The sequence below is a fragment of the Myotis davidii genome, unplaced genomic scaffold (genome assembly GCF_000327345.1).
Source record: "Myotis davidii unplaced genomic scaffold, ASM32734v1 scaffold44, whole genome shotgun sequence".
Taxonomy (NCBI): Eukaryota; Metazoa; Chordata; class Mammalia; order Chiroptera; family Vespertilionidae; genus Myotis; species Myotis davidii.
Window position 1 is genome coordinate 12,898,238 of NW_006299705.1, and position 25,840 is coordinate 12,924,077.

General features: G+C 36.8%; 1 protein-coding gene across 1 annotated transcript in view; it reads left to right on the forward strand.

Annotated features, from left to right (window-relative positions):
• The window catches only part of ADGRV1 (adhesion G protein-coupled receptor V1), a 481,118-nt gene that overhangs the window by 4,735 nt on the left and 450,543 nt on the right, over nucleotides 1-25,840 (forward strand). The window contains 3 exon segments of the mRNA XM_006775582.2: nucleotides 20,510-20,694; nucleotides 23,235-23,384; nucleotides 25,187-25,282. Coding sequence (XP_006775645.1) covers nucleotides 20,510-20,694; nucleotides 23,235-23,384; nucleotides 25,187-25,282 — 431 coding nt within the window.

Here is a 25,840-nt window from a genome sequence, read left to right on the forward strand (position 1 = left end):
GAAGCCTGGGTGAGCAGCAGGAAAGAATATTAAACTAGGCACCTGAGTGGGAGAAATCAGACAATCTCCTGTCCCCTCCCTCCCTGGGTATGTGATACTGGCTAGAGCAGGGGTCCTCAAACTACGGCCCGCGGACCACATGCAAATACAAATATTGTATTTGTGCCCGTTTTGTTTTTTTTACTTCAAAATAAGATATGTGCAGTGTGCATAGGAATTTGTTCATAGTTGTTTTTTTTTTAAACTATAGTCCGGCTCTCCAACGGTCTGAGGGACAGTGAACTGGCCCCCTGTTTAAAAAGTTTGAGGACCCCTGGGACTCTACTCCATGCCAGGAATTCTCCTGGGCCTTTTGAATAGACTAACTTTATATTTAATGATCAAATGCTATTATCCTGATTTGTAGGTGAAGAAACTGGAAGGACCCACCAAGAAACACATTTTGCCTTTGATTAAGTCTGCGATCTTTTACTGTTCAGAAATTATAGGCTGTGAACACAATATCGAAATACTTAAACCCTGGAGGAGACTTTGAGCAAACTAGACCTACCCCTTTGTTTTATATCTGGGGAAACTGAAACCTTAAAATTTGAGACTTAAAGTCACATATTCTATTTTTCCAGTTATGATTTTAGTTATATTTTAGTTATGTGTACCTTCCCATAAACTAATATGTGAGAAGTATGTTAGCAGGTTAACTTGGTCATTAGATGTTTGATTTATTGCCACTCAACCAAATACTGCCTCCTACCCTTTTTTATATTGCTGTCTTACTGTTATTGAAAATTTCAGTGTTGCCCGGATTAAGATACAAAATCTTTGAGGACATTGACTGTATTGTATATTTCTAGAGTTTAGCAAAGTGGTTAATATATTGAATAAATTGTCTTGTCACCTTCTTACCTGTGATAAGTCATCATTTTATGTACTGGGTCCAAAATCTATACAGTGGAAGCTTTGTGTCATCACCACTTTTATCTCATGTAGAATAATGAATCTAGACAATTTCCAGGTTCTTATAAAGCATATTGAGCTCCTTAGATGATGAGTGTTTAATTTGAACATAAAATGTAGTGTGCTACCATGGAGAGATTTGGATGGGCACTTCTCTCATTTTGTGGGAAAAAGCACACAGTTAAGTATTACACCCAGTTGAGTATTCATCTCTATCTCTCTGACTTGGAAATAACTTTTTTTCTGGTTGTTAAAAGGCTGAATCAGAGTGAGAGTTATTGAAACCATTTACAGTTTAAAGCTCTATTTAGTTTTAGTATTCTAGCACTTTCAGGCAGCTCAAATTTCGTATAAATAAAGATATTTATTGAGAAATGAAGATAAACATACTCCTAATAAACTGGACTCTTTCTATCTCAGGCAGAATGAAGTAGTGTAGAAAGTTGATTTCCCCATGGAAATGGATGCAAGGCAGGATTGGGGGTCAGGGAGCATCTTCACATGTATAGGGGGATCCCCAACATGCCAGGATATGAGGCCACAGAGAAAGCCACAGCACCTGTGTTCTGTTGCCCTGGTTGAGGTGTGGCAGAGAAGGAGAAGGGTGGAGCTGGGACACTGGTGGTTGTGGTAGGACAAAGACTGTGTTTTCTGATTCCACTGTGACACACTATACGCTTTGAAATGTACCAGACCGGGTCCCTCCCCCAGCTTCTGGGCAGGTGGTCATGGGGCCCTTTCTGGTGCAGTCAGGCATAATTCTGGCTGTACCTCAGAATGAGAGCAGGATGCCGATAGGGCATTTCTCATTCATTTATTCATGATTCTAATAACACAGAATGGACCCTCTTTCATATAAATGGGGAAACTGGGTGCTGGAATAGTTGTTACCAAATGAGTTTTGAACTAATACAAAATTATTGGGTATAAAGGGAGGTTGGGATCTCTTTGAGAGAGAGACAGTGATAGCTCTTCCATGTGCATTTGGATGGAATTACATTGAAAATATGCATGTATTATTTGATTATTTTAATTTTATAAATTTGCTATTCAAAATTCCTTTTCCCTAGGCACATTTTCTTAATTTGCACTATGTATTTGAGCATAGAATTCTTTCATGCTTTACTTTATTAGGGGCTTAACAGGGCTTAAGTCCAACCATCTGTTCACATCTTGGCACATCAGCACATTGGAGGTGCTGGAAGGGGCTAAATAAATTTCCCACATTTTAAAGGTTAGGGAAGGAGCTACCTTTGTGAATAGATTTCAAATGTTTCTCAGCAAGACAATAGTGCAGAAGTAGAGTAAAAATGCATTTTATTCTTTGAAGCACAAGGTTCCCTGTCTGTCTTTAGTTTTGCTGAAAGGCAATTAGCATTTCAACTAGCCAATTTGGTTACTTGCAATGAAGTACTTGGATTTATAATTTGCTGTTCTTGTCTGAGTCTCGAGTTCTGGCTCTTATGTAATCCCCTCCAAGTAGCCTTCTCTCCAGCACAGTTATTGTTGCTGGTCTTAAACAACTAATCAATAGAGAGTTTTCCCTGCCTTCAACTGTAGGGTACAATAGGGGAAGGAAAATGAAATGCCAAGCTAATAAGTGGGTGATTGTAATTATTACTAGCCATTGTTGAAATGTGGCTCAGGTTGAAAGGTACAGAATAGCTTCAAATGAAATGAAGCATTGTGTGGTACTCTTAATAGTTTAATTCTGCATGCAGAATGCACAATAAACAGAAGATATATATATATATACATATATATATATATATATAGTCATATATATATGAATTAATTAAGATGACTGAAAATTAACAAAGAAGAAGCAACTCTTAATTTTTTACATTGACTTTGCTTTCTTTCTGCAAGAAAGAATTCCATGGAGAATATGGGTAAAAGAGAAAAGAAATTTTTAAAGTGTTATAACAAATGAACAAGTGCTCTGAGGCATATTGTGGAAATAATCAAGGGTTTGTATTTATGTGTTAATTGAAAAGAAAATCTTTTTAGCTTTAGTTATGGATTCTGATAATTAGGTAATATTCATATACTTCATGTATACTAGTATATTCAGATTCCTCTGAAGGAAACACTGCCTATTATCATCCTTTTGTTAGGATAATTAGACTGATATTATTCTTTAATCCATGTCATGGGCAGTAATTCAATTTAGCTCAACTTTTAATGCAACACTGTTTTTGCAAAGTTGTATTTATGTATTTATTTGGAAGTAAAATAATACATTTTTATACTTTTCAAATAATGTTTAACTGAAAGAAGGCCTAATATAGAGAACTATTTCAGAAACAAGCCTTGCAAGTGAGCAATAAAATTTTGAGAATATATATGAAAGAATTGCATTCTCTTCTATATTTCCAATCTGTGATATAGAGAAAAAGCCCTATCTGCAGCTATAATTAGCATCATTTATATATTATTCACATAAGTTCAACAGCATTGATGAGCAGGACTGAAAGAAGGCCTAATATAGAGAACTATTTCAGAAACAAGCCTTGCAAGTGAGCAATAAAATTTTGAGAATATATATGAAAGAATTGCATTCTCTTCTATATTTCCAATCTGTGATATAGAGAAAAAGCCCTATCTGCAGCTATAATTAGCATCATTTATATATTATTCACATAAGTTCAACAGCATTGATGAGCAGGAGAAACTAGTCAGGTAAGGATGGAAAATGTTTTGGAAAAAGTGGGACTTGATCTGGACTTTGAAAACTGGTGGAGGAGAGGAAGTAGAAAGAAGTACAGAGAAGGCCCTGGGGAGAAGCTTGGATCTAAGGAGCCGAGGTAAGAATGATCCAGATGAGTTGTCCCAGATATACATAAAATAAACTTGATGGGAACTGTTGAAAGAAAGGGCTAGAAGTGCAGGGTGGGTTTTAATTTTTAAGAAAATGAGACATAATTCACTTAGCAAAGAGAAAAATAATTTTTAAGTGACTTTTCAGTGGTATCTACTATATTTACAAAGTTGTGCAACTGTCACCACTGTCTATTCCAGAATATTTTCATCACTGCAAAAAGAAATCATATGTATATATATACACACACACACACACACACACACACACACACATATATAAATTTTTTATATAAAAAAAAGAAATCACTTACCAATCTGCTTCACTCCCCACCCTCTCCCCACCCCCATGTCCACGGCAACATATCTACTTTTGTCTCTACAGATGTGCATGTTCTGGACATTTCATATAATTGGAATCATATAAATACATGGCCTTTTGCATCTGACTTCTTTCACATATCATGTTTTCAAGGTTCATCATGTTGTAGCATGTTTCACCACTTTATTTTTTTTATAGCTGAATAATATTGTATGAGTATTTTGTTTATCCATTCATTAGTTGATGGGCATTTGGACTGTTTCTATTTTGGACTATTATGTTATGGACATTTGTATGCAAGTTTTTGTGTAAACATATTTTTCAGTTCTCTTGGTTACATATTGCAGGCAATAGGGAGGGTGGATAAAAAAGCAAGGATGCATTTAGAAGAAATGTATCCCATTTCCTTTTTTTAAAAAATATATTTTATTGATTTTTTACAGAAAGGAAGGGAGAGGGATAGAGAGTTAGAAACATCAATGAGAGAGAAACATTGATCAGCTGCCTCCTGCACACCTGCTACTGGGTATGTGCCCGCAACCAAGGTACATGCCCTTGACCGGAATCGAACCTGAGACCCTTGAGTCCGCGGACCGACGCTCTATCCACAGAGCCAAACCAGTTAGGGCCCGTATCCCATTTCTTATATACATTCTGTTAGGCCCAGGGCCATATTATGGGGCAAATGCTTCAGGTATGGCTTGCAGATTTATTACTTCCAACTTTCTTTGCACAGATCTTTGCCAATTAATTACGACATTTAAAGCACCCACATTGTGAGAAAACAAAGGAACAATTTGCAATCAATGACTCCTCCTTCACCCTGGGCTATAGGTTTTCCTAAAAAGGGAAGGATGGTAGTGGCGGGCATAATGATTGACCTATCTAGGATATGTTAAAATCAGAAATGTGATTGGATGTTGTCTGAGATGCACTGAATTCAAGTCTCTGATGATTCTGCCTTTTCCATGAGGAGTCATCTAAATGATGACTGGTTGAGCTATCAAAATGAGAAAATTTATTTTTTATTCTAAGACAAATTGTGGAAGCTTTAAGCAAATGTTATTTTGTTAGAGAGAAATTTAGTAAATCACTTGATTGAGAATTGGGCTTTAAGTAAAGACAAATCCAGTTCAATAATGTGTAGTTTGTCAGATACACTAATTCAGTTGTGCAGGTGATTGCCTTTATGTATTTGTATATTTCAAATCTTGACTAATTTTCTGAAAGGGTCTGTTGTACTTCATAAAATAAATTGACAGTATTTGTCTTTCTCTGTCTGACTCATTTCACTTAGCCTAATACTCTGTAAGTTCACCCATGTTATGGCAAATGCTATTATTTCATTCTTTTTATGGCTGAGTAATAGTCCATTGTATATATGTACAAATTTTTTATCCACTGGTCTATTAATGGGTTCTTGGATTGTTTCCATATCTTGGCTATTGCAAACAATGCTGCACTGACTAGGGGTGGATATAGCCTTCTGAATTAGTGTGTTGAGTGTCTTCGGATATATACCCAGAAGTGGAATCACTGGACCACAAGGAAATTTCATTTTTAATTATGTGAGGGACTTCCATATTGTTTGCCATAGTGCTGCATCAATCTGCATTTCCACCAACAGTGCATGAGGGCTCCCTTTTCTCTATATCCTCATCAACACTTGTTTGTTGATTTATTGATGGTAGCCATTCTGATAGGTGTGAGGTGATATCTTTTTGTGGTTTTAATTTTCATTTCTCTGATGGTTAGTGATATTGAGCATCTTTTAATATGTCTATTAGCCATCTGCATGTTCTCTTTGGACAAGTATCCAGGTCCTTTGCCAATTTTTTAATTGGAGTGTTTGGTTTTTGGTGTTGAATTGTATGAGCTCTTTATAAACTTTAGATATTAACCCCTATTGGATGTATCATTGGCAGATATTTTCTCTAATTCAGTAGGTTGCCTTTACATTTTTTAGTTTGATTTAGTCTCATTTGTTTAGTTTTCTTTTGTTTCCCTTGCCTGAGGCAATATATCAGAAAAAAATATTTCTAACCAAAATGTCAGAGAGTTTACTGTAACCCATTTTGAGTTGATTTTTATCTAATTCTTTCATCTCTGAATGATCATTTTAAAATTATTTTATTAGGAGTTAAAAACAGGTACTTTTCTAACTCTGTCATTCTTGCCACATTAGCTAGAATTTTTTAAGAAAGAACTTTTCCTTTAACAACTAGGCAATTGGGTTACCTGGAAAAGGTGTTTATCCAGGATAAACAGGATAAATATTTAATTCCTCCAATTTAAATGTTAATTTCAGAGTAAGGAGTTGATGCCCTAGTTACTTTCAGTGGAGACCAATGAGCTTTATCGATCTATCTATCTATCTATCTATCATCTATCTATTCTTATGAACACCAGGATTTGTATATTCAGTATGTTACAAATAGTTGTAGTCATTACTCTCTTAGATGCACAAAGATTTTAGTCTTTGGCCAGTAGGAACACTTTCATGTTCTTGTATCCCATTGACATTACTCCATTAATCTTTGATAGCTTCTTTGCTGGTACAAGATGTTCTGGTTCATTTTACATATTTCCCTTTTCATTTGTGACATGTTTCTTTGTCTTTGCATTTTGGCTGCTTCCTTGTGTTTGTTTCTATGTATTGGGTAGAGCTGCTATGTCGTTTTGAGCTGTTAGAATGGCCTTGTGTAGTAGGTGTTCCATAGGGCCCAGTGGCTCAGCCTCCTCAGTCACCTGAGCTGGGAGCTCTAGGTGCAACCCTTTGTGGGCTGTGAACACAGTCTTGTATTAGACTTGATTGCTGTTGGTGTCACTGGGAGGAATTGACCTCCAGGCCAATTGCCTGTGAGGACCAGCTGCAACTACAGTGGTAGAGCTGCTATGCAGGAGACACCCCTGTGGAGCAGGACTTGCTTCAGTGGGGCTTTGGTTCTCACTGAGTCTGCCCTTGAGTGTGTTGCTTATGGATGAGTAGAGTTGTAATCTGGTCTGGTCTGACACTGACCACTGGGTACACTTGCTTTTGGGTCTTTAGGGAGGTGCAGAGTCAGCCACTGCCTGGGGCCACCCAGTAGGAGCTACAGAGAGATCTGCAGATTCCTCCTCTTTATATTCAGTTTGGAAGTGCCCAGATGAGGCCCAACTGTGAAGGAAGGCAGGCTGGTACTGGTGCCAGGTCTTTGGTCTTTTATTGATACGTTTGCGGCACCCTGACCCAGCTGCAGCTTGTTTGAGAGATTTTAGCCTGAGCAAGGACAGGCCATTAATATTCAAAAGCCACTGCACACAGCTTGGGTGGGTTGTAAATTGGATGAGGTGAGGTCTTAGGGAATCACCAGGGTGGAGCAAACAGAAATGGCTGCCAGTCATCCCTGTGACCAGGGAGGTCCCAGCATAGGAACAATGATCCCTGCAAGCACTTCCATCTGGGAGAAGCCGCCCCCGAGTTCCTGCCCTGATGCCAGATAATCCAATTCCTCCTCATATGTGTCTGTGTTCCCCAGATCCTCACGCTGGTTCTGGAGCTCAGAGGAAGCAGGACCTTGTAAGTTCAGTTCATGGTGCCAGCCTTTTAAAAGAACAACTGATTCTCCAGCAGCCTCTGTGTCATTGAGCCCCAATCCACACTGATTTTTATAGCCTGTAGTTCTTACTGCTCGTAAGGACTTCTTTTCCCAGCTCTGGGACCTTGGACTGGGACTCCTCGCTCCTCCTGGCAGCCTCCACAGAGATGATCTCCCTCCCAATTAAAAAAGCTGCCCATGTGGCTGCCGGACCAGCTCATTCCTTGCCTCCGCACCTCCTACCAGTCTCTGTGTGCTTTCTTCTTTACCACTTTAGTTGTATGACTTCCATTCGGCCAGCTTTCCATTGGTTCTGGATGATGAGTGTTCTCTATTTTAGTTGTAATTTTGATGTGGCTGTAAAAGAACAACTGATTCTCCAGCAGCCTCTGTGTCACTGAGCCCTAATCCACACTGATTTTTATAGCCTGTAATTCTTACTGCTTGTAGGGACTTCTTTTCCCAGCTCTGGGACCTTGGGCTGGGAATCCTCGCTCCTCCTGGTGGCCTCCACAGAGATGATCTCCCTCCCAATTAAAAAAGCCACCCATGTGGATGCTGGACCAGCTCATTTCTTGCCTCCGCACTTCCTACCAGTCTCTGTGTGCTTTCTTCTTTACTATTCTAGTTGTAGGCCTTCCATTCAGCCAGTTTTCAATTGGTTCTGGATGATGAGTATTCTGTATTTTAGTTGTAATTTTGATGTGGCTGTGGGAGGTGGTGAGTACAGGTGTTTACCTACCCTGCCATCTTCCCCAAATTTCAAGTCCTACTTCTTGATATGTCTTTGTGGAAGCTTTGGGTTTGTTAATATGAATTTGATGAATTAATAATAATGCAGCTATTGTTTGATTCATGAGGCTTAGGGCTTTACTTAAGAAGGCTTATTGCCTCCTGTAGTCAAAGTAGTTTGCTAGAGACTGTGGGGTAGCTAGGTGGAAATGTCTAACTAGTTGACTGATTATATGAGTTATGCAGGGTATTATTAGGAATCAACAGGGGGAAATTGTTCTGTAGTCGTAGGTTTGGGAAATAATGACTTAAATAAGGTTAAGTCTGTGTTTAGGCTTTCTTGGTGCTTGTTATATGCTAAAGTATTTTGAATATTTAAGAAAATATAGTGTCCATGCAAACACTTTCTAACCATAATTCACAATAGAATTCTTTAGTCTGGTCAAAATGTGGGCATAGCATTGCACTGAACACACTTTGAGGAATATTAGTTGGAGTTTATGTGAAAATTTAAGAGTTGGAATTGGGAATTTTTTTTATAGGGACTAGAAAAACCTTAGATTGTTCCAAGTTTAAATTTGTGGTGGAAAGTTTAAATTTGAGGTGGAAGCTTAAAGCAGCAGCAGGGCTGAAGATGGGTAATTGTAGGTAAGAAGACTGCATTTGGGTGCAAGGGAGATTGGAGAGAGGAATGAAGGGAGGGCAGGAAGAGAAGAGATAGATAGATTAATAGGAGTAAATAAAGAAACATGAACGAATGGGGTCAGAAGCATAGGTGTTGGCTTATTCTTAGAGTGGGTGTTCCATATTTGGAGACAGTGTGTGGAAATGGAGAAAGAGAATGTTGAGGGAATGAAAATGAAATCCCCTAAGTGTTTAAAATATAAAAAAGGTATTATTGATGCAGTCATGAAAACAAAGAAGAAGAAATATTACTCTAATTTCAAGTGTATTAAGATGTACAATTCATTTTCAGTAACTGTTTACCTATCAGTGTGGAGGGTAAACAACTGATCTAAAGAGGGTTTACCTTTTCCTTTACCTAGAAAAAAGAATTTCAAAATGAAATTCTGTTTTAATGTCTTGGTTTAGGCATGTTTGCTGCTGCATGCCCGGAACTTAGACAATGCCTGGAACATAGTAGAGACTGATTATTTTTTGAATGTGGTCAGATGATGAATGGATATTAGAGCCAAGCACATCAATAGGGTCTACATGCCACACATAGGTTTCCTTTAAGCCCTTCCAAACTTGTGTGCATGAACGAAAAGACTAAGCTCTGAAAGGACTTGGCAGTAAACTCTGAAGCTGGGGAGAGCTGGTTAGGGACTCTGGCCCGAAGATAGCATTGAAGAAGTGGGATAGGCAGTGGAGTGGCCCTCCTCTGAAAGATAGTGCTGACTTATGCCAGGAGGGGGGACCGGTGTGGCCTGGAGGCCACGGCCTGTAGCAGCAGGCCCGGCAGATGGAGGAGGACTAGGTTCAGACAAGGCACCAGGTCCTGAGGCTCAGTGGCACCTGGAACACTGTAGTCTGAGAGACACCAGACTTTTCGGAATGCATAGCCACTGGTGTTCTGGGAGCATAAAAATAGGGGCCCTCCAAGAGGTAAAACCGGATTTCCTTTCAGCATGATGCTTGGAGTCTTGATAGGATTTAATTTAATTTAATTTGGAGAAGTAATAACATGGTGACATATTTGCACTATGGGTGTTGTGGACTAGTTCATACTTGTTACATACTGAGGATTCCAAGGAATTTATGCTTTTCATTACAAACAGCCATAGGAAATTTTCAATAAAATCTAACCCGGTGATCTCCCCAATCTCTAGCGTAGTACTGAAACAGTTTGGCTGCATTTAAAACAACAAAAACAAACCCTGTATCATTTAAGAGGAAGAAAGGAAGAGAAACATTTAATTTTAGAATATGTGTAGGTGGTAGATTATGGCCATGAAAGGTCCAAAAGAGTGGAAATTAAAGGTAAGAAAAAAAATTATGTGAGTTAGAATGAATGCTTTGAGAAAAGCACAGATACAGTTATAAAGCATGTTCATGAAAGCAAGAAAGAGTAACATCAATATATTATTAGGCATTAGCTTCTCTGTAATGAGGAGTTAAAGTAGACCTAACAAACCTTATTTAAAATTAAAAAATCACGTCTTGCAAAATGTTATTTGCAGCTCAGATCCATCTCAGTGATCTATTATTTTTTAATTTTTATTTTTAAAATATATTTTTATTGACTTCAGAGAGGAAGGGAGAGAGAGATAGAAACATCAGTGATGAGAGAGAATCAATCAGTGATCTGCTGTCTCTTGCATGCCCCCTACTGGGGATCAAGTCCACAACCCGGATGCTCTGTCCACTGAGCCAAACCGGCTAGGGCTCAGTGATCTAATATTGATAAACTCCTAGGTTTTCCCTAAACTGGAAAAATTTAAAACTTTGACATAGAATTTAAAAATGTTTTGATAGATGTTATTAACATTTTTATCAGTACAAAACCAGCCTGAACTGAGTTTACTCTGGAGTTAGTGGCACTTCAGAGGGAGCTAAACAGTATTCAGTGGATTCTGTGAAGATTATTTTAGCATTTGGTAATTTTGATCTGCTTGGTAGAGATACTTTTGTAATCTTACTAAGCATTATAGAGATTTATAAAAAATGGATTTTAGGCTTTATCATGATACTTTAAATTTATAAGTGACTCTGTAATTGGACAGCAAGAAAAGCTCAACTCAGTCATGTTCCTTAGCGATGCAGTGTATTGACAAAATATTGTAGCATGCTCATATGACATTAAATCTATTTCTTAAGTTCAATGTGTGTGAGATAGATGAAGAAATAAATTAATGTTGTAAGGTCATTGGCTTCAAGCTTCTTGGGATGGAAATGTTTGTAATCTAGGCTTAGGTTTTATAGATTTTAAAGTTGTGAAAGGATTGTAGTAGCTGGGGGAAATGTAGAGGGTGTTCAAGTTAAGGCTTTTATTTTAATATTAGAATTTTATACAGTTTTAGGGACCCTGTGGAAAATTTGAAAATTATTAATTGAAGGAATTGATTATCTATATAGTATTTTGTTTCGGTTAGGAAATGGATCACATGACACATAAATACCTTACAAATGGGCTAGAGGAACTGGTTAGCTGGACCATAAGTGATCTTCTAGCACTTTACCTAAGTCATTTGAATGTCACGTATTTAGCCAGTGTGGTCACTTTAAAGAAACTTCTTTACCTTAACAACATTCAGACAAGACCAAAGAACAGAAGGTTTACTTTTCTATATATCATTGTTAATGATATTCTGTTTCGTGTCACAATTATTAAGTGAAAATGACTACCAGAAAAATACAGTGTTATTGTTTTTTTAAAAAAGCCTACTTTTTATTAAAAGAAACAAAAAAGTAATAAATTTTAAAAATTCCCTTCTGAGGAACAAGAGAAAACCCAATTCTAAATACTTTTTGTGTTACACAGGAACTAATGTCCGCAGTAACAAGCTTTTTAGAATATCATAACAGCAAGAACTCAACTTATCAAAACATACAAGATACAGCCAAAGCCATACTTGGAGCAAAACCATAGTTTTAGGAGCTAAACACTAATGAAAACTAAATTAATGTTCAATTTATGAGTTATAAATACTATAATAAACCAATCTGGATGGAGAAATTACTCTTTAAAAAGAAATGGATGAATTAGAAAACGGATAATTTGTAAATAAATGCAAGGTGAAAATAGCTAGGTAAGGTCAATTTCTTCCTTCATTTTACAGATGAGAAAGTAGACTCACAAAGTTGAGTGACTGCCTGTCTAGTATGTGGCAGAGTGCTGTAAGGGCACAGCTGATGGGCCCTGATGCATTTATTTTCTGCATGAAAATTGGCACTAACCAACTAGTCCATTGGTCTGAATTCCAGTGAACAGTTTAAACTCTTAATGGCTAGGAAGTGGCTTGCAAATGGTATGGCTAGATATGTTGCAATTGCTTCAAGTAACTGGTTAAGGAAATAGAATAAAAACCAGCTATCAGTTGGAGGATGGTCCTCACACGGGAGAGTCTTAGATGCCCAATCCATCCTGTTTTCTTTGGTCTCTTGACCATGTGAACCTTGAAGGTCTAGCGCCTAGAATCTGGCACTTCATGGTATACTGTGCCTCACAGCTGCCCTAATGCTATAGCTGTTCTTTTTTCCACCTTTTAACTCGAGGCCAAAAGAAGAGAATTGACATCTACAATGCCACACAGTTGGGAAGATGGCAGCGACTACAGTAGAGCCCAAGACTGACTCTGAGGCTACCACTTCGAGGCCAAAAGAAGAGAATTGACATCTACAAAGCCACACAGTTGGGAAGATGGCAGTAGAGCCCAAGACTGACTCTGAGGCTACCACTTGCCTCCTATTAGAGATAACTGGGGGCTTAATACTCAGGGACACTGGCAGTGTCCAGGTAGAGCCTTCATAGCATCTGTGGCAGGATATCCGGGTAGGCACTGCCAGGAATGCTTTGCCACTGTCTTATAAAATCAAATTCCTGGGACACTGCAAGGAGGCAGCCCACAAGGTGTGTGAGTGCGTGCGTGCACAATTGTGTCTGTTTTTTCCTGCTTTGAATGACAATATAAGAAATATTTTTTTTTCCTTTTGACCCTACACTGAGGAGACATTGGCAGGGTATAGGAGAACAAACTGTCTAAATAACAGCTGTTGCTAAGTCCTTCCAATTGATAAGCTTATGTGAAAGTGTGGACTCAGATTTGCCAGTTTTGGTAATTTTTAAAAATAATCTTGAAATTCATTTTTTTAAAAATGCAGAATCTTCAAATATTAAATCTTTAAATACACCAATTCTTTTAGTATTATTTTGGAAACACAATTTGGACTAAAAAACAGCATGTGTCTGAGGGCCTGTTCTGGGTTGAAGGCTCTGGATTTATTACATAAAGCTCTGTCCCTTAACTGCCATGAGTACAAATAATTCATTTAGAAAATGCAGGTGCCTAGGTCCTGCAGCAAGAGTAGATGGTATCTAATAAGTATTATAGAATAGAAAGAAACAGAAAGTACAGAGAGAACAGATTTTTTTTTTAAAAAACAGTATTTTCCAAGAGATAAAAGGTGGTATTCTGTTAATGGAAAAATAACAGGATACCATTAAATTCTTAGAAATGAAAACATAATAGTGTGAATAAAAAAATTAGTAGGAGAATTGAAATTTAATGATGAATTCTCAGAAAGTAGGGCAAAAATCAAAGAATTAGAAATGAGAGCGAAATAAAGATATGAAAATGAAAGGTTCAGCCCCAGAATACCGATATTAAATAATAGGAGTTTTAGGATGAAAGAACAGTGAAAACGGAAGGGGCAAAATCATTGTGAAATAGTATAAGGAAATTTTCCAGGTCTGAAGGATAAGTGTCAGATTGCAGGAGATTGCTCAGCCAAAGGGACAAAAATAAACCCATTCCAAGAAAATCCTGTGAAATTTCATAACACCTGTGGACAAAGAGAAGAATCTTCCAGAGCAGTGAACAACACAAATAAGCAATTACATGCATCACTTTAGAATCAGAAGCATTTTGGATTTTCTGACTGTAACAATGGAACACGACTTTCAAAAATAATGGGAAAATGTATTTTCACCTGAAATTCTATGCCCAATGAAAGTATTAGTTAACTGGAAGATTAATATTACAATAATTTCTAACATACAGGACCTACAATGACGATGGTGTGTGGTTGAGACAATAACTGTGTTTCCATCATGAATGTCTACACTGAAGTCTATTATCTATCTGTCTAATTATCTATGTATCATCTATCTACTTATTAACCACCATCTTGAAAAATAATGTTGATTCCTATAGTCTGTTATGCAGAAGAAAACAAAGTCTATACAGGCATTTTCTCCTATGGACATATATGCATAGATGATCTTTTGAGACAGAAGATGTTGATAACTGTAATTGACTAAGTAGGAATGTTGTGAGGGAAACTTACTTTTCATTGTTTACCTTTTTAACACAGTTCCATGTGTGTCTATGTGTTTTAAAGATGAATAAAATAATATATGTATTTCTTAAAATTTTTAAATAAAATAAAAATAAAGGTGATAAACATTTCATATAGTTTAAAAAACTGTAAGAGACTGCCCCCTTTATCATTTAAAAATATTTAGCATTTTCTCTCCTTGTAACATTCAATGTTTTTTGAAAGTTGCAAATTTAAATTTTGCTCTGTATGGAAGAAGGAAAGATCAATTTTTTTTGTAGTACTGGCCAAGTACAATAACACAGATTAAGAATTCTTAGAGGCTGAATAATTGATGATATGGATGATAAAACTTCTCTTGTTCCACAGGAGTAATTCTATAGTTTTAGAATACCCTTTAGTAAATGTAATAGAATTCAAGTAATTCTAAACTTGAAAACCTTGCTCTATTCAGATCATATTTTCAGTATTAATTACCTGGTGGTCTTACCGTGGGAAGAAGCTTGCCACAGCATTGACAAGGCAACAGCTGAAGCTAAAAAGTCAATTCTGCACTAATAATCTTTGTTTTTTCATTTTGTTCTGCCACTCACAGATGTTGTTAATTGTTTATTCTGAAACGTCAAAAGACAGAGTTAACTTTCAAATTGACCAAAGTTTTTGTGTGAAAATTGATACTGCAAAATCAGCAAAGTTAATTGAATCTTTATTTTTTGTGGGTGTTTTTTTTTTTTTACATTGTCATCTATTGGGTCCCCATTCTTATTTCACTTTATTCTATTCCTTATTTCTAAAGACTTTTTGAAACTTAAATAGAAGGCTATTCCCATTTACTCAGAATATACTATACTTGCTACCTTTCCTAAAGTACCCATGCGTAAGAGGCAAGATGGGAAGAAGGCAATATCCTAGATAAACAAGACTTAGAATTCCATAGTTATTAGGATATATTGTGTAGGTGAGTGTTGTTTTATAAATGACATTTAATATGTTTATATGCTGAGTAATCCAAGTAGGGAATACAGTTAGCAAATACCAGTAAGTTTTCAAAAAGGAAGAAAGAGCTAGCATCCTGGAAAAAAAGCAAGAGAGAAGAATTAATGCCAGACAAATTTAAAGAAGCCTGACATTAGGGCTCCTTGTGACAATCAGCAGGGCATTCACTCATCAACACTGAGTTAATGCAGCACACTCCTGTCCTGCTTTGTTCTATTGTGAAGATATCTTTTGTTTGCCTACATGTCCTAAACTTCCTTACTAGTCATTGTCAGTTTCAAGGTGGAGGGGAAAATATTACAGATGGTAATAGTTGCATGAGAATGGGAAAGAGAGTTAGCTAGTGAGGTATCCTTTCACAAATATTTAGAAGAGAGTAAGACTGTTGGATGTCAGAATGGAGGAGGAGGAATCTTCCACTTGGTATATCCTAACACGAGTTCACTATGTCACAGATTGGAGATGAGTGGATAAATATTGATGTTGCAAATGCAACCCAAACTGACTATAGAAAAAATGCAATTTATTTTCTCAGTAACTGAAAGGCCAGTGTAAGGCTGGACTCAGGAACCTAAACTTGATTATGAAGACTTGACTTCTCTCTGCCTCTTAACTCTCTATGGCTGCATTGGCTTCATTTCCAGATTTTGGAGGAAACTGGCCGTAATCACCACTCTCCTGAACCCAGTGGTACAGGGATTCTGCATTCTGATGTTTAAGCAAAAGTCTCAGAATTATGTCTTGTTGACTTTGATTGGTCCATCCCTGTGGATATGTTGGAGCCAAGGACCATGTCTTACGGGCCTTTGTGTCCTTGAAGATTAGCACATGGTGTTGCACAATGTAGAGTAGGTGCTAAGTGTACAGATATTATGCTAAAATGTAAGCTGCTCTTCTGAAAGCAAGCAATTTGTATTGTAGGAGCTATTCTAATATATTCCTAATTTTATCCCCCCCCCCCCCCCCAGAATGGTAACTTGTTGGGCAGGCTGAATATGTTTACTAGAATCTGAGAACCTAAGACTTTGTGCCTACATGCTATCAGGACTCTGTCAGAATTTCATGGTATAATTCAGGAAGTAAGAAGTAAGAAAGTAACCTAGATCTCATATTGCTTGAACACCATAAGAGATCTATGATCAGGAACACTTTTTATTTCCTTTCAATCATACTGAGCAGGAGGGGGAGGTTTGAGGATTACATGGATGCTAGTTGGAGTGAGAGGGCTCGAGTACTGGAATATCATGCATTACAGAGCAGAAGAATGACACATTACTGCTAAAATTACTCTTTGACCGTTGTGACAGAATATGAAATAAGCATATTATAATTTTTAAATATAGTTTGAAATTTATTTTATAGAGGTTTAAAATAGGTGGTCTGATGGATGATGCAAAACTTTTATTAAATCTAATGAGAAAAAGTGACCTGAAACAGATATAAGATTTAAGTGTTATGTCAGTTACTAATACCTAGTCTTCTGAATTTAATAGAGTTCCAAATACTACATTTTTAGTATGATAGAGGAAAATGTACCTAGTTATTCCAAAAGAGAAACTGTTTGGCATTTATATAATTATGCCTGTTTTCCAGTGGGAACTTCACCTTCAAAGCTTTTTCTTCATCTTTTAATTTCCATTGAGTGCCAACTTTGCCTCAGCAACGTTTCTTAAAGTTGAAAGCATGAAAGCAGAGGAGATTCAATTATCAGTGATGTCTCTGAAGTTGAGGCTTTTCCAATCCGCTTGTCTGTTCATTTTGTATAGTCCCAGAACTCACTAATGTACACCAATTTAAAATGAATTTACTGACTTAACCACAAGATCTCAGAGCTCTAATTGCTTGGGAAACTGCAAGAATACACCATTTGAACTCATTGGTCCTGACATTAACAGATGCTGTTAAATATTTAAAGTAGTCAAGAGAACTAGCTTCAGTTAAATAATTGTAACGTTGATCAGAATAATAAGGTGCAAACCTTTAGGAGACTCATAATTATGCAGTTTTATGGTAGTTTTGATTATTGTGCATGAGTTTAAAATATTTCAATTCTTTGAAATGGATAGCATAAATAACCTATATTATTCAAGGGATATGTATGATTTGTATGAATAAAATGTAACAGGCAATATAGTGTGGTTATGGGGTAGAGTCGAAAGGTGGACTCCTGGATTCAAATCCTGCCTAGCCGCTTACTTAACGAAATAAGACTGTATGCGTTCATCTGTTTTCTTAGTTTCTTCATCTATAAATGGGATTAATTTTAGTACTTTTTTTCACAGAGTTTAAATGTGTTATTGTGTAAGTGTTAAAGTACCTAGGACAATACTATATAAGCATTTGCTGTTCTGATTACAATCTGTAGGTCATTATAAGTTTTCTATAGGATATATGGAATCTTAAAATGCAATATAATAATATGTAGAAAAATATATGAGGAAGCCTACAGGAAGTTCAAGCATATTGCATTGAAAAATTCAGTAGTTAACTTAAAGCTACACTCTTCCTCACATGCTGGGACAGTGTATTTCAATGTGTATCCCAAGGATCAGTTGTATTAGAATCAACCAGATTGCCTGTTCAGTGGAGATTCCTGGGCCCCACCTTAAATTCACTGGATCTGAGTTTCTGGGTGTGAGAATAAGAATGTTGACAAAGGTCTAAATTGATTCTTATGCAGGACAAATTTTGAGAATTTATATTCCCAGTTAGTCATGATTTCCCCTTTTCACTTGCACTGTTTCTCACTTAGAACTTTTTCAGGTGTCTTCTTTCTCTCAGCTCAAGGTTCTATCACATCTCATGTTCAAGGGATTGAGATTTTTCTTTCAAAAAATCACAACGGACCAAAGTTGATCCTTCTAGTTCATTTCTTTTCCACGGTTTGTCATAAGTGAGGTGTGAAACCATTCTGGCCCTAGAATTCCTCAAAAAATCTTCTTCAGGTGTCTTTGGACCTGTTCCCAATTGCCTGTCTCACCCAGGTTTTGCCTTTTCCTGTCTCTCGTATTTTTCATTTCCTTTCTTTCTGTAAACCTTCCTGGCTTAGAAGTCAAGGAGGAGTTTGCAGCTGGTAAGGGAGACCTATTTTATTTCTTCCCAGTCCCTTCGCCCATGGCAGGCTTTCTTAGAAAGAAGGCACAGTGTACTAGTAAAAGGTGCCCTAGTCCTCCAGAACCTCTGGCCTATGTCTCTTTTTTGGACTCCATCTGAGCCCTGCATCCCTGTCTGTGGATTTTGCTGCCATAAACATGTGAGACATTAAGCAATCTCAGACTGCAATGTTTGAATATACTTGACTGAGAAAATTTCATTTAAACCTTAACATATGTCAAAAACTTACTTATTTCGTGGTTCCTAAATATAAAGCCATGTATTGCCACGTGGGAATAACCACATGCATGAAAATTTAATTATTTCTTGAGTAAGGTAAAGAGTAATAGGAAGTTGCATATGAGCATAACCAATGGACACAGGCAGTAGGGGGGGAGGGCATGTACTGGGCGTGGAAGAGGCTGGGGAGAGGTCAATAGGGGAAAAAGGAGACTCATGTAATACTTTAAACAATAAAGAACTTAAATTTTAAAAAAGATTAATAGGAAGCATTTTTGGCTTATAGAGTTCATAATACAACTCCCTTTAAAATGCATGAACTTGTTATGTTCGTGTGACTAATCACATAATCCATTGGAATCTTAATGATCCGTGAGATAAATTGTTCACATTTTAGAGGTACATCTACATTACAAAACAGCGGTGCTTTTCAAGAGGTCACTGCTCTGTTGTGCTTTTGAAAGCACTTGAGCCACACAGTGCTGAAAGTGGGAATAATATTGATGACTCACAGACATGCACATTGTAGTAAAAAGAAAATAGTAGAAGTTATGGAAATGCACACTTTGCCAAATTTGCTTGTTCTTAAAGCAACATGGAAGTTGTGTTAGTATTTTAGTTGGTAAAATGGGAGAAATTTGAGTTTTCTGTTATAGCATTTACTTGCAGTAACAAAACTTTTAGAAAGCAGTCTCAAATAAGACAAATTTAAGGAAAACGTAGATACAACAAAGAAATCAATTTATTTGTAGATTTTTTAGTTTAAACTGCTTTGTATACCTGTTTCAAGAGTTCTCTTATATTTGTTTGATCAAATAAATAGATGAGTAAGTCCCATTAGGATTATTTATCCATTCAGTAATTTTTTGGTTTTTGCTTGTATTTTAGTTTCATTTAGGGGGAAGATGGGCTTTAATTAAGCTTTCATGTTGCTATTTATGTTTTTCTTGGAATAAATATGGAGGGTCATTTTTGTTGTTGTTAATCTTCCCCTGAGGATATTTTCCAATTAATTTTTAGAGAGAGTGGAGGGGAGGTGAAGAGACAGAGAGAGAAACATCGATGTGAGAGAGACAGACACATCAATTGGTTGCCTCGCACTTGAGCTCTGACCAGGGCCGGGATGGAGCCTGTAACTGAGCTATGTGTCCTTGACTGGGAATAAAACCTGGGATTCTTCAGTCTGCAGGTCAGTGCTCTTATCAACTGAGTCAAACCGGCTAGAGCTGGAGGGTCATTTTTAAAAAAAATATATATTTTATTGATTTTTTACAGAGAGGAAGGGAGAGGGATAGAGAGTTAGAAACATTGATGAGAGAGAAACATCTATCATCTGCCTTCTGCACATTCCCTACTGGGTATGTGCCTGCAACCAAGGTACATGCCGTTGACCGGAATCGAACCTGGGACCCTTGAGTCTGAAGGCCAATGCTCTATCCACTGAGCCAAACTGGTTAGGGCTGGAGGGTCATTTTTTTAATAAACTAAATTTGATAAGTTTAAGGTTAGTTATAATTATCTTGATATATAAGATAAAGAATAAGACATAGTTATGAATAGTAAAAGGAACCACAGAAGAGTTTGTGATTTTTAATTTATTTCTGTGATCACATATTTGAATTGGATGGCTTAATATTTGCTGTATTTATGTCGTGGTTGCTTACTATGTAACTCTGTTCTATTTGTTCTGTTCACTCTGTTTCTATTTGTAGACAACACAGTCAAATGAAAATGTATTAGACACGTTTTGTGAACAAATTTTTTTCTCCCATAGGGATGCCCTCTACATCTTTATTCGTAAATCTTCTTTCAGCTTTCTTCATCCCTTTTGTGTTTGGAGAAACAGAAATAAGGTTTGCTGGACAAACGGAATTTGTAGTTAATGAAACAAGTACAACAGTTATTCGTCTTGTCATCGAAAGGATAGGAGAGCCAGCAAATGTCACAGCAATTGTGTCGGTAAGAAACGATGGTAGTTCTATTCTTACTGAAATATATATTAAATTCCTCAGTTTCCATGGCAAGAATTTTTTTTAACTGTTTGAGATTCTGAGTCGTTTGATCATGATAAATGATTTGCATATACACTGTTCCATTTATACAGGTTTATAGAGTGCTCCAAGGTGGCGTGTGTGTTTGTTAATAATAGTATTTTAAAGATACAGACTGAAAAAAAATACATAGACTGATTATTTTAAAATGTTCATGTTTATTTTAAAACAAATAAAATAAAAATATCAATAAGTATTTCTAAGTAAAAGAATATTTTATTTTGGGTAATTTGGATTCTAGTTGTCTCTGCTTAGAAATATTATCTATTGTCAGGTGGCTTTAGTAAATATATAAAATATTTACAAGTAGAAAAAAGCAATTAAAAAATCCTTAGTTATTTCACAGCTCTCTCTCTCTATTAGGAGAAATTAGGTAGATCAGCTTTCATTGAAATTAGGTAGAATTTGTTAAACCCTTACACACAGTTTGATTATTGGATGAATTGAGTGTGCATGTTGTGTTTATGTTTAACCAAAAAGTACTGCCTCTAAGGATATGACCTCTAAGGATATTATTATATTTGAGGCTCAAAATGCTTGAGATTTTTGTTTTCCGAAAGAAGTTTTTAAGCAGTAGGTTATATGATCACATTCTGAAATAATGTGAAGAGAGACAAAGAGAAAAACTACATATGCAGCAAATCTAATATTACACTTTTGTGCATTGCTTCTAGTTTTTAATTTATTACATATATGTATATAGTTATTGAGTTTATTATTTTTGAGTATATACTATACTTGATAATCTTGTACATATAATTTTGCTTGTATTATAATACATTTTTCAAGTTGGTCTATTCTCAGCTTTTCTTGATAGTGGTGTCATCATTTCCCAATCATTCCTCAACTATTTTTCATTGAGGTTGTTGTCAATTTGTGTTCTTAGAAATGTTGCTTTAATGAAACTATTTATATACATATTGATTTTTTAAAATATATTTTTTATTGATTTCAGAGAGGAAGGGGGGAGAGGGAGAAAGAGAGATAGAAACATCAATGATGAGAGAGAATCATTGATCAGCTGCCTTCTGCACACCCTCCTTTGGGGATCAAGCCCGCTGCAACCCAGGCATGTGCCCTGACTAGGATCGAACCCATGACCTCCTGGTTCAAGGGTTGATGCTCAACCACTGAGCCACACCGGCTGGGCAGATTTTTGGATTGTTAAATAAGTTTTTTGGTTGGATTACTGTGTTTTTCCCCTTTGTTTCAGTGACTCTTGATATTTATTATTTCCTAAATGACTGTGCCACTTTGTATATTAAATTATGAGAACAACTTTTCCCCGGCCCTTGGGAACTTACTTGGATCAAGTGTTTAAAACATAATTTATTATAAATGAAAATTAGAGCTAGACTAAAATTTGCCTATACATGTCCTTTACTTTTTATTTCTATTAAATCATAGTTTATTTTCTAGTAACTAAGTTATTCATTTTGAGTTATTAATAAAAGAAATCTCATTTAGATTTGCACAAGAAGCTGCTGCTTTATAATTTCACAATTATTGTTCCCTTGAGAATCTTATTAGCAATGCTGACATAGAATGAGGTCTTAAAAAGTTAAGGAAAAGTTTATAATGACTAGTATGTTTGGAATGCTAAAAGCATCGTGTCTTTGTTGGAGCTGTGGGAGAATATAAATAAAATTTCATTTTGAAATTTTTGGAAAGAGCAGTTTCTTTGAAAATTATAGGGAAAAGAATTAATTTTTCTAATATATTTTGCCAGGCTACTTTCAACCCTTAGTTTGGGAGAGTTTTAGCTGCAGTTTGTCTTGTTAGGTTTGCTGTAATTCACTTCAGATCAATCAAAAGGCAGAGAAAAAACATTCACATCATACTTTCCTTTATAGTTATTACTTTTCTATGTAGTGATTTCTTTACGTTCCAGAGCGTAAGCAAATGTTTTTGTGCAGCATCGTTTCTTTTTATAATGTCTTTTTTAAAAATATATTTTATTGATTTTTTACAGAGAGGAAGGGAGAGGGATAGAGAGCTAGAAACATCGATGAGAGAGAAACATCGATCAGCTGCCTCCTGCACATCTCCTACTGGGGTTGTGCCCGCAACCCAGGTACATACCCTTGACCGGGATCGAACCTGTGACCTTTCAGTCCGCAGGCTGACGCTCTATCCACTGAGCCAAACCGGTTTCGGCTATAATGTCTTTTGAAGATGATTATTGGTTGTTAAATATTTGCCTTTGTACATCTTATCTGTAAATACAGTGTCATTTCACTGGGACGGTGGGGGCTTGCCTGGGGTGGGAATGGCCAACCAGGGAAAAAGGAGACATATGTAAAACTTCAGACAATAAAGACAAAACAGAACAAAAAACATAGTGTCACCTGAGGATTCATGCTTTCCCTGTTGATGGCTCCAGTTGGTGTCAGGTCCCCTTGCCCTAACCCTGCGCTGTGTAAGAGTTGTCTATTTCACATTTGCTAGCTGTACGGCGAAGACACCGGGGACTTTTTTGACACCTACGCTGCAGCATTTATACCTGCGGGAGAGACAAATAGGACAGTGTACATAGCAGTATGCGATGATGACATACCAGAGCCCGATGAGACTTTTGTTTTTCACTTAACATTACAGGTAAATCCTCCCCACCCAAAACTTAAACTCATAAAAATCTTGTAATGCTTACAAGTCTATTTCTCTAGAGATAAGCCCATTTAGCTGGTAAGTGGTGGTTCTCCTAGAAGCCAGAACTGAAAACCTCTTTAGCAATTCCACGGTCTGGTTATTCCTCAGAGTCTTCTCTAGAAGATCCTACAGCTAGTTTTTGGATCCATTCAGCTTATTTAGGAATTCCCATGGCAGATGCTCAAGAAAACCTTGTCTTTCATTTGACCCTTTTCTCTTTTGTCCTTTCCCTGCTACCAGATGCACAAAAAATGACCGTGACTTCTGAATTCAAAGGAGAAGGATACAAAAAGGCAGGCATGGAAGTGGGAGGTCCCAATGCATTTGAATAAATTCAGAGTATCTCTGGGAAAAATGCTTGAATAGGTTAAGGTTTAATTGTCCTTTGTGGGTTAATCTGTTAGGTTGAGGCAATGACTAATAACAATGCTGTAGTTAAATTTTCTAAAGGGCATTGAGAATTTTTTATTATTAGTATAATCAACTTTTCATGAAAATGATACTTGAAACACACATGTTTTGCTTTGTACACTCTTTTTTAAAAAAAATATTTTATTGATTTTTTTTACAGAGAGAAAGGGAGAGGGAGAGAGAGTCAGAAACATCAATGAGAGAGAAACATCGATCAGCTGCCTCCTGCACACTCCCCACTGGGGATGTGCCCGCAACCAAAGTACATGCCCTTGACTGGAATCGAACCTGGGACCTTTCAGTCCGCAGGCTGACGCTCTATCCTCTGAGCCAAACCAGTTAGGGCTGTACACTCTTTTTTTTTTTTTTTTAATATTCCTGTATGCTGTTGTTGAATAACGAGTAACGTTGCAGACAAGTCTTCTTACATTTATTAGAAAAGTTGTTTTAATATTTTATTATTATTTTTTAAAATATATTTTTATCCAGAATCAAACCCAGGACCCTTCAGTCTGCAGGCTGACTCTCTGTCCACTGAGCTATATTAGCTAGGGCTTAATATTTTATTTTTAATTTGACTCTATGATTTGTGGAATAACTAATTATTAAATTTTAGCACATTCTAAAGTATAAGAAAAAGAATTATGTTTGAATAGAATTTCATACTGCTTACTTTATTCTTTGTCACATCAGTAATGACATTAGAGTAATTATAATACATATAATACTAGCCATTGATTACTTATAATTGTAATGATTTATATTTTAACTAGAGGCCCGGTGCACAAAAATTTGTGCACTGGCAGGGGTGGTGCCCTCCTGTGCCCTCCACAGCCTGGGACCCCTCTGGAGATAACTACTTGCTGGCTTAGGACTGCTCCCCGAGTGGCAGATGGCAGGCCCGGATCCCGTGCTGGGTTGCAGATGGCAGGCCCTCTGTAGCGCCGCCACGCACATGGATGGCAGGCCCGGCAGACGGCAGGGTGGGTAGATTGCACTGTGCTGCCCCGCCTGCCGTATGCAAATTTAATGGCCATCTTTGTTGGGTTAATTTGCATTCTCTTCTGATTGGCTGATGGGCATAGTGAAGGTATGGTCAATTTGCATCTTTGTCTTTTATTAGTGTAGATAGTCAGTGATTATTTCCAAATCTTTTTTCAAGAATTCTTGCTGGGAATCTTTTGCCATGTTGACTGAGTTTAAATGTATTTAATCTCTGCATTAAAAGTATTCTTGTATTTTTATTCACATTCTTAATAATTAAAGATAAATTTTGTTAAAATGATTATTTTTTTCCTCTTATTTTTAAATTATTAATTTATTTTGGGGTCTTTTTTTAGAAACCTTCAGCAAATGTGAAGCTTGGATGGCCACGGACTGTTACTGTGACAATATTATCAAATGACAATGCATTTGGAATTATTTCATTTAATATGGTATGGTTACAACTTGATTATCTTGTGGTCACTAGCTAAGAGTGTAATTTTTTGATAATTGGTCATGATATTACCAAGTAGTATTGTCTTTTAATACTTAAATAAAAATTGCTCTAACTTCATTTGTATTCATATTCTATAGACTTTGCCATTTGTTCTCTCAAAGATTTCTTTGAATTGAGGAGGCCTATATAATCATGGTCATCTCTTATTCTAATCTCTTTCTGTTGATCATTCTATCTAACTCACTTGTTACCTCCTTAGGTGGTCTCTAACTCGGATTCATCTTAGTTGGTTAGATTTGTTAAAACAGAATACCATAGCCTGGGTGGCTTGAAAACAACAGAAATTTATTTTGTACTTCTGGTGGCTGAGAAGTCCAAGGTCAAGGCATCCACATATTCAGCGTCTGGTGAAGGCCCACTTCCTGGTTCATAGGCTGCTGTCATTTTGCTGTGTTCTCATGTGGCAGAGGGGGCAAGGGAGTCTCTTTTTTAAGAGCACTAATTCCATTCATGAGGGCAAAGCCTTCATGACCTAATCTCCCCCCCAAAGCCC